Genomic DNA, 13144 nt, shown 5'->3' with positions numbered 1-13144 from the left:
AAAGACATAATTTCTACATACCTTCTTCACCATGCTCTTCAGAATATGCTTTATTCTCATTTCTTTCTTTCCTTCTATCTTCTTCTCTCTTTAGAGAAGGAGACTCTGACTTTTTTTGAACCTTAGTTCCATTTGCTGGAAACTTTAGTTTATCAGGCTTCTTGTCCACACAAGCACCAGTGGCTGTAAAGTTGAAGACTTTGCTTTCTGATTCTGATCCAAAATGTTTTATATTAGGCTTTTGCAAGAAGCAGTGTTTATCATGATAGTGTTGATGGGCACTCACAATATCGTGGAAATTTTTGTTGCATGCACCACATCTCACAACATACATCTCTTCATGGCTTTTCCTTGGGGTGTGACTTTTGCTGAGATGATCATTCAAGTCTGTGAAATTTTGTGCCGTTGCTGAACAGAAGCAGCAGCGAAACCACAGATTGCCTTTTTCCAGTAGGGCTTTCTGACAATTCCGGTGATCTTCCTTTCTATTTACTCTAGAGATATACTCTTCCCGGCAGCCGCAGGTTAGAAAGTCACCTTTTTCCAATAGTGTAAGGTCGTCTTTATTTTTTATTGACTCTTCAGACACAAACATGTAATCTGTGCTATGGAAACCCTTATAGTGGACTAGAAATTCTTCCTCAACATCGAAAAAGAGATCACCACAAAGGCCACAAAAATATTTAACCTGTATCTCTTGGCTGTGCTGCTCTTGGCAATGTCGGTATAGTGTTTCTGCTTTGTGAAAATGCTTTTTGCACAAGCCACAGCAATACCTGTGAAACTGATGGCTTCCTAAAGACATACAATGTTGTTTAACGCTGTCTTCAGACTCAAACATTTCCTCACAAATGCAGCATTGCCATTTTCCTAAAATAGGACTTCTCTCAAGGGACTGATCCACAGGGCTAGGAAGATGCTCTTCCCATTTGGAGATATTGCACAGTGTGTCAGAAGACGATGCCATAGGTTCGTTCTCTAGAGCTTCCTGTTCGTAATAGTAAGAATGTCCACCATGAAATTCAGTGACATGTGCCATAATGTTCTCTTCTCTCAGGAGGTCTGTATTGCATGCCCGGCACCAGAAAATGAAGTTAGTTAAGTGTGCCCCTCCGTGGAACCGACTCATATGCAGACGGATGATGCTTGAGTTTTCAGCAAGCTTCCCACATACAGCACACTTGTGACAGATTCTATTTGCTGACAAAACGTGCTTTTCAACTGACTCTTCAGTAGCAAACTTCAGAAGGCATTCACAGAACCAGGCTTTTATTTTGCCTGTGTTGTCTTGATGTAGGCTTACTCTAGCCTCTTGATTTTTTTCTTCTAAATCCTTTTTCCGTTTTGAAATGGCAGACTCATTTTCACAGACAGGCTCACTCAAAGTCAATGGTCTCTTAAGGAGTGAAGACCTTGACTGATTTATAATCTGCCTCAGCTGACATGGGTTTTTATTTCTTTCATTAATATGGCAAAACATCAAGATGGACTCTTCCATTGTGGTAATAATTTTAACTTTGTGTTGAGTTGCATGACTATGCTGGTTGATCTGGCTTTCATCTACAAAGAGTCTGTCACAGTTTTGACAGTGACCTCTTGCTTTAAATATTTCTGCAACCTGGGAGATGCTCTTTTCCGACAGTGATACAGGACCAGCATTACGACAACGAGTTCTAAATTGGATATAAAAACGACACGTTCACAGGTTTAATTATTCCAAACTTCACAGATGTAGCTACAAAGTGATCCTTTAAAATACTCCACAGACATCTCCCGCCACTAACTATATAAATTACTAAGGAAATACTAGAGAGACACAAGGTGGGTGAGGTAATATCTTTTATTGGACCAACCTATGTTGGCGAGAGAGAGAAGCTTTCGAGCCACACAGAGCTCTTCTTCAGGTCTGGGAAAGGTACTCCCAGTTTCACAGCAAAAGGTAAGGTGGAACAGATTGTTTAGTGAACATAATTAGCTCATATGCTAAGGCAGTGGCTCTCAACCTTTCCTGACTACTGTACCCCTTTCAGGAGTCTGATTTGTCTTGCATACCCCCAAGTTTCACCTCACTTAAAAACTACTGACTCTCAGCACACTATTACTGACAAATTGCTTACTTTCTCATTTTTACGAGATAATTATAAAATGAATCAATCTGAATATAAATATTGTACTTATATTTCAGAGTATAGTATATAAAGCGGTACAAACAACGAATTGTCTGCATGAAATTTTAGTTTTTACTGACTTCGCCAGTGCTTTTTATGTAACCTGATGTAAAACTAGGCAAATATCCAGATGAGTTGATGTACCCCCTGGAAGACGTCTGCATACCTCAGGGGTACACATACACCTGGGTGAGCCACTGTTGTAAGGGACCATCCAAGGTAGAGTGGCCCGTTAACATCTCTGCAGTCATAGCACAAAAGTAGGGGTTAGTGGGTTACAGACTGTTTGTAATAAGCCATAAATCCAGTGTCTTTCTTCAGTCCATAATTTTTAGCGTCTAGCAAAGTAATGAATTTAAGTTCCCAGGCTCATTTTTTGAAAGCGCTGTGTAAGTTTCCTTTGAGGATGACGCTGGGAATACCTTTCCCGGACCTGAAGAAGAACTCTGTGTGGCTCAAAAGCTTGTCTCGATCACCAATAGAAGTTGGTCCAATAAAAGATATCACCTCACCCATCTAGTCTCTCTAATATCCTGGAAATGACACAGATACAACTACACTGCATAGGGAAATACTGCCCTTTTAAAATGCATAGTAACAGGCCCAGTAGATTGTCAAACTGTACAATGCCTACCAGTTATTTATGTAAAAGTCACTACACATTATAGAAAACGAAGTGCTCATTCCAGACAAGCGCCCCCAGACTTTTTAAAAATTGATATCATTTACTGTTTATTACATCAGTATTGAAATGTGATAGGTGTGGTACATACACAAACATGCCCACTGAATATTCTACATCCTAGTGGGTACTTTAAAAACACCTCATTATACATTTTTAATGCCTCAGTAGGCTTGAGAACGGCATACCCTCTCTTGCTTCCAAGACAGGGGAGCTTAGGCCCACAGCAGTGGGGGGAAAAAGACTCAAGGTCAAAGGAGAGTCACTTGCACTCAGTGGCATTGAGTTGAGTATGCCTGTCATTTTGTTGCAGGTGAATGTTTGGTAAACTGAATAGGGATGGCAGCTTGTCTGGGATGGAATAAGTCACTTGAGCAGGGGTGGCCAACCTGAGCCTGAGAAGGAGCCAGAATTTACCAATGTACATTGCCAAAGAGCCACAGTAATACGTGAGCAGCCTCCCATCAGCTTCACTCCCCTACCCCCTGCTCCCAGAACCTCTTGCCCAATGCCAGCCCTGCCGATCTGCACCTCCCCCTCCCTCCCTGCACCTCCCAATCAGCTGTTTCATGGCGTGCAGGAGACTCTGCGGGGAGGGGGAGGAGCGGGGGCATGGCAGACTCAGGGGAGGGGGTGGGAAGGGGTAGAGGTGGGGCCTGTGGCAGAGCCAGGGGTTGAGCAGTGAGCACCCCCCCCTCCCCAGCACGTTGGAATGTTGGCGCCTGTAGCTCAAGCCCCGGAGTCAGTACCTATACTAGGAGCCGCATATTAACTTCTGAAGAGCCGCATGTGGCTCCGGAGCCACAGCTTGGCCACTCCTGCACTTAAGTGTGAGAGTTTTGCTCTCCTTGCTACTGCAAGTGGCTTGGGGGCAAATCTTTCCTTTCTCCTGAATGCTATGTGGGAAAGGTCTTTTCCCACTCTCGCTTCTCCTGAAAGCGAGAGGAATTTGGAGTGGGGAAATGAGGAATAATTATACCATCTCATTGCCTGGCGGGGGAAGTGGTGGGATCATCTCCCTAAACTCTCCTTCCTTCAGATGTATAGGGTAGGAATTCCACACAGCTCTCCTCTCCCCAGAAGCTCCATGACTGTTAGGCCAGTTTGCTCACTGATATTTTACGTAAGTGAGCCATACTCTACTTTTTCTGAGTAACTCTCTAAGGTGCCACAAGTACTCCTTTTCTTTTTTCAGGAAAAGGAAGCAGTACATGAGCCACGGAACTTCAACTGATCCAGCTGTATAAGCAGCATGAGTAGCACTCAATACTGGGCAGTGGTGGTGAAAAAAAGTCTTACCGTGGGCTAAAACCCCAGTTTTGTGAGATAGCTTTGTGGATTTCACACAGCCCTCATCTAAGGTGTTGGGAGGGATAGAAGACAGACTGTGGACTCTGTAGTGAAGGGCTAAGACATTTCCGAGAACTCCTGCAGCAAGATAGCTGTTTAGACTGTAGAAGATACACCAAAATCCATTCTACGCACCACTAGAACTCTTGTTTATTTATGCCTTATTCTTCTCTCACTTTTAGACAACTGTAACCTTTATCTTTCAGGCCTTTCTTTTTCTGAACACTTTCTCTCATAATGTATCCAAAATGCCTCAGCTAAAATCCTTCCTTTTAAGTAATTCTAACCTTCTTACATGTCTTTCCACACAGAATCCTTCCATTTGCTTCTCCTCTTCTAACCCAAATTCAAGCACCTTGTCCTCCCCACCATCAATGTCCTGTACAGTCTTGCTCTCACTTACATCACGGTTCTCCTTTCCTCCAACTGCTCCATGTGTCCCCTATGCTCTTTCAAATCCTCTCTTCTTACTGCTCCCTTGCTCTCTTTCATGACTTCAGCTATGCCACCCTCTGTGCTTCGAACAGCCTTCCATTTGCTGTCAAACAAGTCCCCTCCTTAAAACCCACCTTTTCCAGGAACACTTCCTTTCCACTTCTCCCTCACTAAATAACCCTTTTTTGCTTCTCCTTTCTTGAAAGGCGTTCCATCTTGTAACTGTATCTTGTGTATGCTTTCTGGCTGGGAACACGTATTACTCAGTAAAGCACTTAGTAAGGTTGTGGCACTATATATATGATTTGAATTTAAATTATACATAACAATAATTAGCTTTTGACCCATTTCAAAAACAGAGTATGTATTTTCCAGATCTAAAACTATTAGAATCACAACCTCAAATACTTGCAGCCTTTTAATGGCCTTATGGTGCTCCCTGCCTGTCCCCCGGCATTAGCAGTGACTGAAATACAATCCACCATCACCCCATTCAATTATCTGGGAAAACGAGGAAAAAGATGGAACTTGTGAGGAATTTGATGCTTAACAACTGTACTGGGCTACTAAGTATTTAAAAATCTCAGAGAAATAATACATACCTATGCAGTCAAGTTCACTGTATATAGACAATAGACTCTCACAAACCTGAAGTGAGCTGTTAGCTCCATATGTGAACGTAACTTCTGGTGGCAGGATGTGCACTTCACTTGGAATGGGACCTCTTTACATAAAGCTATCAGAAGTTTCTTTGCATAAGATGGGAAGGATAAAGGAAGTGGTGTCCCAGTTTCACCTGCAACATGAGATGGTATAAAATGAAGCCACGTATCTCAAAGTCAACATGTAGTATTTTATCTCTTAGAACACAACTATTAACAATACGTTCCTTGCCGACCATTATGACCATGTCACCTCTTCCCATTTAAATTCCACCACTTGCTCCCTCTCCAACCCTTTTCAAATTCAAAACTTCTTGTTGCTATCATCAAGGGCCTTATCAATTCCCCTCCTGCTCTTATTAATGCGTTTTAATCACAAAAGGTATATAATGTGTAGAAAAAAAATAGGCCATATTACATTTAACAAGCGTTTACGTGTTTTGATTGTCTCCATCTCTCCCATCTTTCATAGTATTTCCTTCTTAGATGGTAAACGTTATGGGGCAGGAGGATTGGTGGGTGTGTGCACAAAGTCTAACATGTTGCTGGCATAGAGAATGAAAATAATAGTTTTTAATGTAAAACAAGTAGGAATAGTTTATGAAAATCTTTGTGGCCATCATTATACATCAAAGAGGCAACAAAAGTAATCATTTTCCCCCTTTCAGTTCAGCTTTCACATATTTAAGTAACAACCACCAATGGGAAGAGCATTTCATGGAAGTTGACACCAGGCCTAGAAGCATTAACTGCCCAGCATGGAGGCCAATATTGCTATTATTAACTACAAAGATATATACATTCCAAGAAAGGAGCTGAGTATTCAACCATTTATGTACCAAAATGTTTAAAATTGGATTGTATCTGATGAAGGATACTGTCTCCTCTTTACATTATTTGTCTTTTCATGGCAGTTAAAGAACAGTAAAACAACAGATTTGAAGATGGGTTTTCAGAGATGATAAGCACCTGCAGCTCTCATAAGCCTCAAACAGGCCATTAATTTCCAAGGGCCCATTAGATTTAGAATACCTATAAGAGATTAGTCAGTCAACAGCTTCATTGTTGAGTAGTAAGATTATATAACAGGTGACTGTACCTGTCAAGGTTCCTCCCCCACTCTGAACTCTAGGGTACAGATGTGGGGACCTGCATGAAAAACCTCCTAAGCTTATCTTTACCAGCTTAGGTCAAAACTTCCCCAAGGTACAAAATATTCCACCCTTTGTCCTTGGATTGGCCGCTACCAGCACCAAACTAATACTGGTTACTGGGGAAGAGCTGTTTGGACGCGTCCTTCCCCCCAAAATACTTCCCAAAACCTTGCACCCCACTTCCTGGACAAGGTTTGGTAAAAAGCCTCACCAATTTGCCTAGGTGACTACAGACCCAGACCCTTGGATCTTAAGAACAATGAACAATCCTCCCAACACTTGCACCCCCCCTTTCCTGGGAAATGTTGGATAAAAAGCCTCACCAATTTGCATAGGTGACCACAGACCCAAACCCTTGGATCTGAGAACAATGAAAAAGCATTCAGTGTTTTACAAGAAGACTTTTAATAAAAAATAGAAGTAAATAGAAATAAAGAAATCCCCCCTGTAAAATCAGGATGGTAGATATCTTACAGGGTAATTAGATTCAAAAACATAGAGAACCCCTCTAGGCAAAACCTTAAGTTACAAAAAAGATACACAGACAGAAATAGTTATTCTATTCAGCACAATTCTTTTCTCAGCCATTTAAAGAAATCATAATCTAACACATACCTAGCTAGATTACTTACTAAAAGTTCTAAGACTCCATTCCTGTTCTATCCCTGGCAAGAGCAACATACAGACAGACACAGACCCTTTGTTTCTCTCCCTCCTCCCAGCTTTTGAAAGTACCTTGTCTCCTCATTGGTCATTTTGGTCAGGTGCCAGCGAGGTTACCTTTAGCTTCTTAACCCTTTACAGGTGAGAGGAGCTTTCCCCTGGCCAGGAGGGATTTCAAAGGGGTTTACCCTTCCCTTTATATTTATGACAGTACCAAATCACAATGGATTCCTTGTGACCATATGAACCTTAAAGTGCAGTTCTACCATGAAAAATAACTATATTAATGTGGCTACTTCTTATTCAACTAGTCAACTGTCCATGTGTGTATTCAGAATCTTATTCATTTACTTTTGTCACAAAATAAGCGTTTACTGCTTATTCCTTGTGTTAGAACTCTGAAACCAACATAGCCCACATTCAATGAACGACCAAATCAACATAACCGATGTCTAAGTTCCAATCTTTACATCTACGCAAGCCTACCTAAGACAATGGAGTTGCACAGATATCATGGAGGGTCTGATATTGCCTGCTAACCTTTGTTACTGGTGGTGTGTGACTAGGACAAAATCCAACTTGACTTTTAGAGACCAGCCTTATTTTGGAAGGTCTGGCAGTTAGAAAAAAAAGCTATATTTGAAAATGGAGCACATTTGATATGGGAATCAGGGAGACACAGAGAAATACGGAATTCTAAAACACCTTTTTATACAATCTCTGTCAGAAAAGAACAACATATTAACAAAATATTAATCTCAAATGAAGATAACATGGTAAATGTACACAGTTCGTGTATCTTTTCCCCAATTTCAGACATCTTAAAAGAAATACATGTTTTTTCTTTAATTCACAGCTGAAAACATATTCTCCCACATAGCGTAGATGCATTATCAGAAGGACCTAAAAGATGCTACACTCAAATTACAACGTACCACTCAATTTAAAAACCTGAAGGAAGTGATTCTTTCCAGACATATGCTGCAGGCATTCATCTCTTATGCTGAAAAGGAGGAAGCAGTATGGACATGCAAAGCACTGAATAAGCTGTGGAGGAAGATTTCTTTTATGCCCATCATTTTCATTTATCTGAAAAATAAAACAAATCTGGTTAGTAAAAGGATCAACCTGGTTATAAAAATATTTATTTTTCATTTAATAAACACACACATTTTAATGCATATTAGAGATTCTTTATAATTTTATTAGACTTTCTAAAAAACTTTGGACAGAGTTATAGTCACCATAATACAGTCCAGGTGAGATTACTAATTCAATGTAAATTTCAGAGGGCAATGAGTTAAAAGTTTGCTTTGACTTTACTTTTTTTTTTTGTGAAGTCATATTATTGTGTAAATACAATATGAATTATATATTAAAAAAATCTACATTGAAAGAAAGAAAGTTAAGGTTACAAACTCAAGCGTTCAAAAGTTAGGAAGTACCAGAATTAAGGTTGGTCATTCAGACTTAATTCTGCCCCATTGTGCATTATAACAGAGCCTCTAATTACATGATCATATTATTTCCACTCCCCCAGGACAGGCCCCCACCCCCAGGACCTATCCAGGACATTCAGTGCACAGGATAGAGGGTGCTCACTGAAAGCTATACAACATTTTGTTTTATCCTCATTGTTCAATTTTTATTGCACACTATTCAAACCTAGTACTCACTCCAGAATTATTAATTTCCTCATGGTCTTTTCCATGGCACTCATTAACCATAACATGGGTGTTTCACTAACATTAATGAATTTGCCTTCAAGAAATACTTGTGAGTTAGGAAGATATTATTCCCATTCCACAGATGGGGTGGGGTGCTAAGACACAAAGATTAAAGCTAAAATTGTCTGAAATTACTACTAATTTTGGGTGCTCACTTTGAGATGCACAGGGCTTGCTTTTTCACTACTTAGCATTTTTATAGCATTTTATGTATTTAAGATATAGCTCCCTTTAATTTAGTTGACATTGTGAGCTAAATTGACCACAGAATCTCATGTTGGTCACTCAGAAAATAAGAAACACACAATTAGTGGCCACCCTATGAAAACTTCAGTGTGGCAGACAGGGAAAATATCCAATTCTCCCAGGTAGCATGCATCTGTATAAACCACAAGTCCATCCTGTCTCTTTCCAGAATCCCTTGCCTCATAAAGTACACATCTTCCAACTTTTGCAACAAACAAAAGAGGAGTTCTACAAAAAGCCTCATTCACTACACAACCCAGATTGACTCCCTAAGCACCACCGGAGCGATCGAGAAGAGAGTTGTGTGGCTTCTGGAAAAACACTGGTAGATGGATAGATTTGTTAGAGTGGAACTCCAAGAGAGCCTTGGGTAATAATTTAGGATGTGAGCATAAAGAAACATTATTCTCGACGCATACTGTACAAGGGAGGAAGGGATGGAAAACTGGAATCAGACACTAATCTCCCAAACTCTACAGCTGACATGATGGCTATTGAAAAGGCTGGATTCATAGACAAATGGAGTAGAGAACACGTTGCCATACGTTTGAATGGATGTTTCACAAAAGATAGTTGAGTGCCAGATGGAGGTCCCAGGTCAGGGTGGGATCTCTAGTCTGGGGGTAGAGATTCTTGAAATCCTTAACAAATCTAGATGATACAGGATGAGCAAATACGGAAAACCCCTCTACATCAGATGAAAGGCTGATATTGCAGCCAAATGGACCTTAATAGAGCTAATAACCCCAATTCCTTCAGATTCATCGGACAATCCAGGATGACTGAAAGAGGCACAGATCCAGGCAGGAAGTGGCAATGACAGCACCAATGGGAGAATCTCCTGTTTCTGAAGGGAAGTAGTACAGGCTGACTTCTTTTTAGTATTCAATAACTCCTGTTGCACCTCCTCAGAGGAAGAGGATTTTAACCCTGCAAACTATCAAGGAACCACATCCAACAGTAGAGAAGTCCTAGATTGGGGTGAAGCACATGACCCACATCCTGTGAGAAGTGATAAGCAGTGGTCTTGAGAGGTGGATGTACACATAGCTGAGGCAGGTAAGGGTATCAAGCTTAGATCTACAAGCGAAGTCGGAGGGAACCCAAAGAACACACCCTACTTCCAGGACAGAAGTAAAGAACCTCCTCACAAAAATAGTGTCTCAGACCTTCTCTTGAGCTGAAAAGAGGACACTTCTTTTTCCCGGAGATTGCAAAGAGACCCAGCTCCGGTAGACCCCTCTCTTTGAAGGACTTGAGCCTAGCTCCAATTTGTTGTCCAGTGAGAAGTGCCTGCTGAGAACACTGGCTGTGGTATTCTGAATGCCTGGGAGGTAGACTGCTGAAATTTGGATTTGATGAGCTGTGCACCAGTTCCATAGGTTCGGCGCAGAGAGGGGAATATCCTCCCTATTTTTGACACACAACACACAGGACATGTTGTCTGTCGTGACCCTGATTGATTCGCCATGATGAGGTAGGAAATGGAGGCAGGTGTTCCTGACAGCCCTGAGCTCAAAAAGATTGATGCGGAGATGTCCTGAGTTGTCCATCTGCCCTAAGACATGAGAGCACTGAGATGAGCTCCCCACCCCAACAGTGATGCATCTGTTGTTCAAGTTAGTGATAGAAGGCGGCAGAAGGGAACACCCGCACAGATGTTGAGTTGATATTTCCACCAATCCAGGGAGTTCCTCACCTGTAGAAGAACTGTCGCTTGCCTGTCCAAGATATCTCTGACAGGAGAATAGATCATTCTGAGCCAAAAAGCAGCAAAGGTGTACCCTTGCATGATTGGTCATGTGTCCCAGGAGCTGAAGATATTTCCTTATAGTGGTCTGAGGATTCCCCTGAATTATCTGTATCAAATCTGACAAGGTTACAAACCTGTCTAAGAGGAGATAGTCCCTGTCTGTTGAAGAGTCCAAAGAAACCCCTTTATATCTTCTTTATGGGGTCAACATGGATTTTGTTACATTTAGCTGAAGACCCAACTCTCGGAACAGAGCAAGGGCCGTCCAGGCAAAAGATAGAATTGCTTCGTAAAAATGGACAGAATCTAGCTGGCAGGGGCAAAATCAGCCAAAGCCTGCACTATTGGTCCTTGGAGAACTTTCTCCAGCTTTCTCCAGTTTTGATTGGACTTCCTTTGCCCTGTGTTGACTGGCTCTTGGCTCCAACCCTCCCCTCCCTTACGGCCACATCATCTCAGCTTCACTCTGCCCATGTCACCTTCTCCTCTCCTCCCCTTCCTTTTCCATTTTTCTGATCCCCTCCTAAAAAATAAAATATTGTGGAACTAACATGACCTTTGGCACCTTCACACTGTTCACTCTGCTGGTGTATCACTCCCCCTTCCCCCAATTCCATGGGCTGGATTGTGTTTTTTCTGTTTGTACAGTACCTAGCACAAACGGCTCCTGATCTATGACTAGGGCTCTTGAATGCTAAGATAATATGAATAAATGAATACATCAATAAAAGGAGTGTGAGAGAAAGACTGGGACAAATGGCTTGCTTAGTTTTTCCTCATGTACCAAGCCAATTGACTTACATTCAGTAATAAATTAATACTCATGAATTCTTTGGAATTCCCTTCCTTCCACAGAACAAACTGAGTTCCAGGCCCAATCTAGTGGGATACAAAGATCAATTAGTGGTGGTCCATGGAGGTATCAGTGGAGTAAGGATAATGTCAGAATCACCATAGTTGCTTCTCTTTTCCATTGTTTTCCCTCCTTTTTAGCAGTCTGCTTCTTCCCCTTCTCCCATTAGTCTGTACTGCCAGCATCAGAAGAGATGGGGCGGGAAGGAAGGTTTCAAACCAGGTGAACCAACTTTCACATCACACTTGGAATGCAAATCACAACTTAACTGTTAAGTTTTATGGCAATATTTACAGAAATGTTTTCAGGATAATTTGAACTCTAAGAGACACCACCACAATAAAAATTCTGTAAGTTAGGAAGGCTTAGTGAACCAGGGGCAAATATAGGTTAACATACAAGATTATCTGTAGCTATAGTTTTTGGAAATTCTACATTATATTCAGTCAGGTGAATACCTATCCATGAGTTCTTGCCTTAGACAAAAGGTGATCACTATACTGCTGTGAGGTGACAAATCTTTTGCAGCATACCACACAGGCAACAGCATTAGTTGGAGGTCCATGTAGTGTAATTGCTGGGTCACATGGAGAATGATCAAACCTATAAAGAAAATAATTACCAACATAATTAGCCCACTCTGTAAGTAACAGAGCAGGGGGTTTTGAGAGAAAAAAGTGTGTAATCTGAAGAATCAGGCAAAACCACAACCCAACACTACTGACTTTCCATTAAAACAGTGAACATGACAAGACTTTTTAATGTATAGCTTCATTTAATATTGGCTATGTCAATTCAAATATTCGTCAAAGACGTGGTCACAATGGAAGAATATTCACTTTAGGGCCAACTGGAGAGGGAAAAAACAAAAGTGCTTAACCAGTGGAAGAACCCCCCTTTTTGAATTTTAATACAACCGCAGAAAAATATTGGAAAGTTCCTAGCATCAAGTCTGCATAATATCTGTAATAATACACTGACATCCTCTCTTCCCAAGGAACATTGGGATTAAGGGACAGGACGATAGAAACTTGATGCAACATAAAGCACAGTGCTCTAGGATTAAGATGGATCAGTGGCGTTCTTTATTCTGATCTACAATAAATGTCCTTACCTTTTCAGGTGACCTAACAGAAGATGACCATTATCAAACTTCCTGTTGCAGTGCATTACAGGACATAAAATGGGATTGCTGTTGATTGGTGTTTGGCCAGTTCTGTGGGACACAGCTTTTCTTCCCATGTTAATGGTGCCTGGTTTGAGACCTACATTGTAGAACAAAATACCTAAGTACATACAATTTTGATTATATTTCAGAAGACTTTTTTTTTTTTTTTTTTTAAATCAAACATCCAAGGACCACATTATACTGGCAATACAATACAAAGTAGCCAAGCTGCACAAGAGGAAGCTTGATCTCTTTAGGGCTTTTTTAATTCCTCTATTTAGAT

At 41.0% G+C, this 13144-nt stretch overlaps 1 protein-coding gene across 2 annotated transcripts in view; it reads right to left on the bottom strand.

Moving 5' to 3' along the window:
- Positions 1-13144, bottom strand: part of ZNF451 (zinc finger protein 451) — a 55922-nt gene that overhangs the window by 13725 nt on the left and 29053 nt on the right. For both annotated transcript variants that reach the window (XM_078852095.1, XM_078852096.1), the window contains 5 exons: positions 12808-12958; positions 12170-12296; positions 8050-8203; positions 5284-5431; positions 22-1673 (listed from right to left, as the gene is read on the bottom strand). In XM_078852095.1, the coding sequence (XP_078708221.1) occupies positions 22-1673; positions 5284-5431; positions 8050-8203; positions 12170-12296; positions 12808-12958 (2232 nt within the window). The remainder of the gene's footprint in view (positions 1-21; positions 1674-5283; positions 5432-8049; positions 8204-12169; positions 12297-12807; positions 12959-13144) is intronic.

The sequence above is a fragment of the Lepidochelys kempii genome, chromosome 3 (assembly GCF_965140285.1).
Source record: "Lepidochelys kempii isolate rLepKem1 chromosome 3, rLepKem1.hap1, whole genome shotgun sequence".
Taxonomy (NCBI): domain Eukaryota; kingdom Metazoa; phylum Chordata; order Testudines; family Cheloniidae; genus Lepidochelys; species Lepidochelys kempii.
This window is presented reverse-complemented; position numbering and strand designations above follow the sequence as displayed.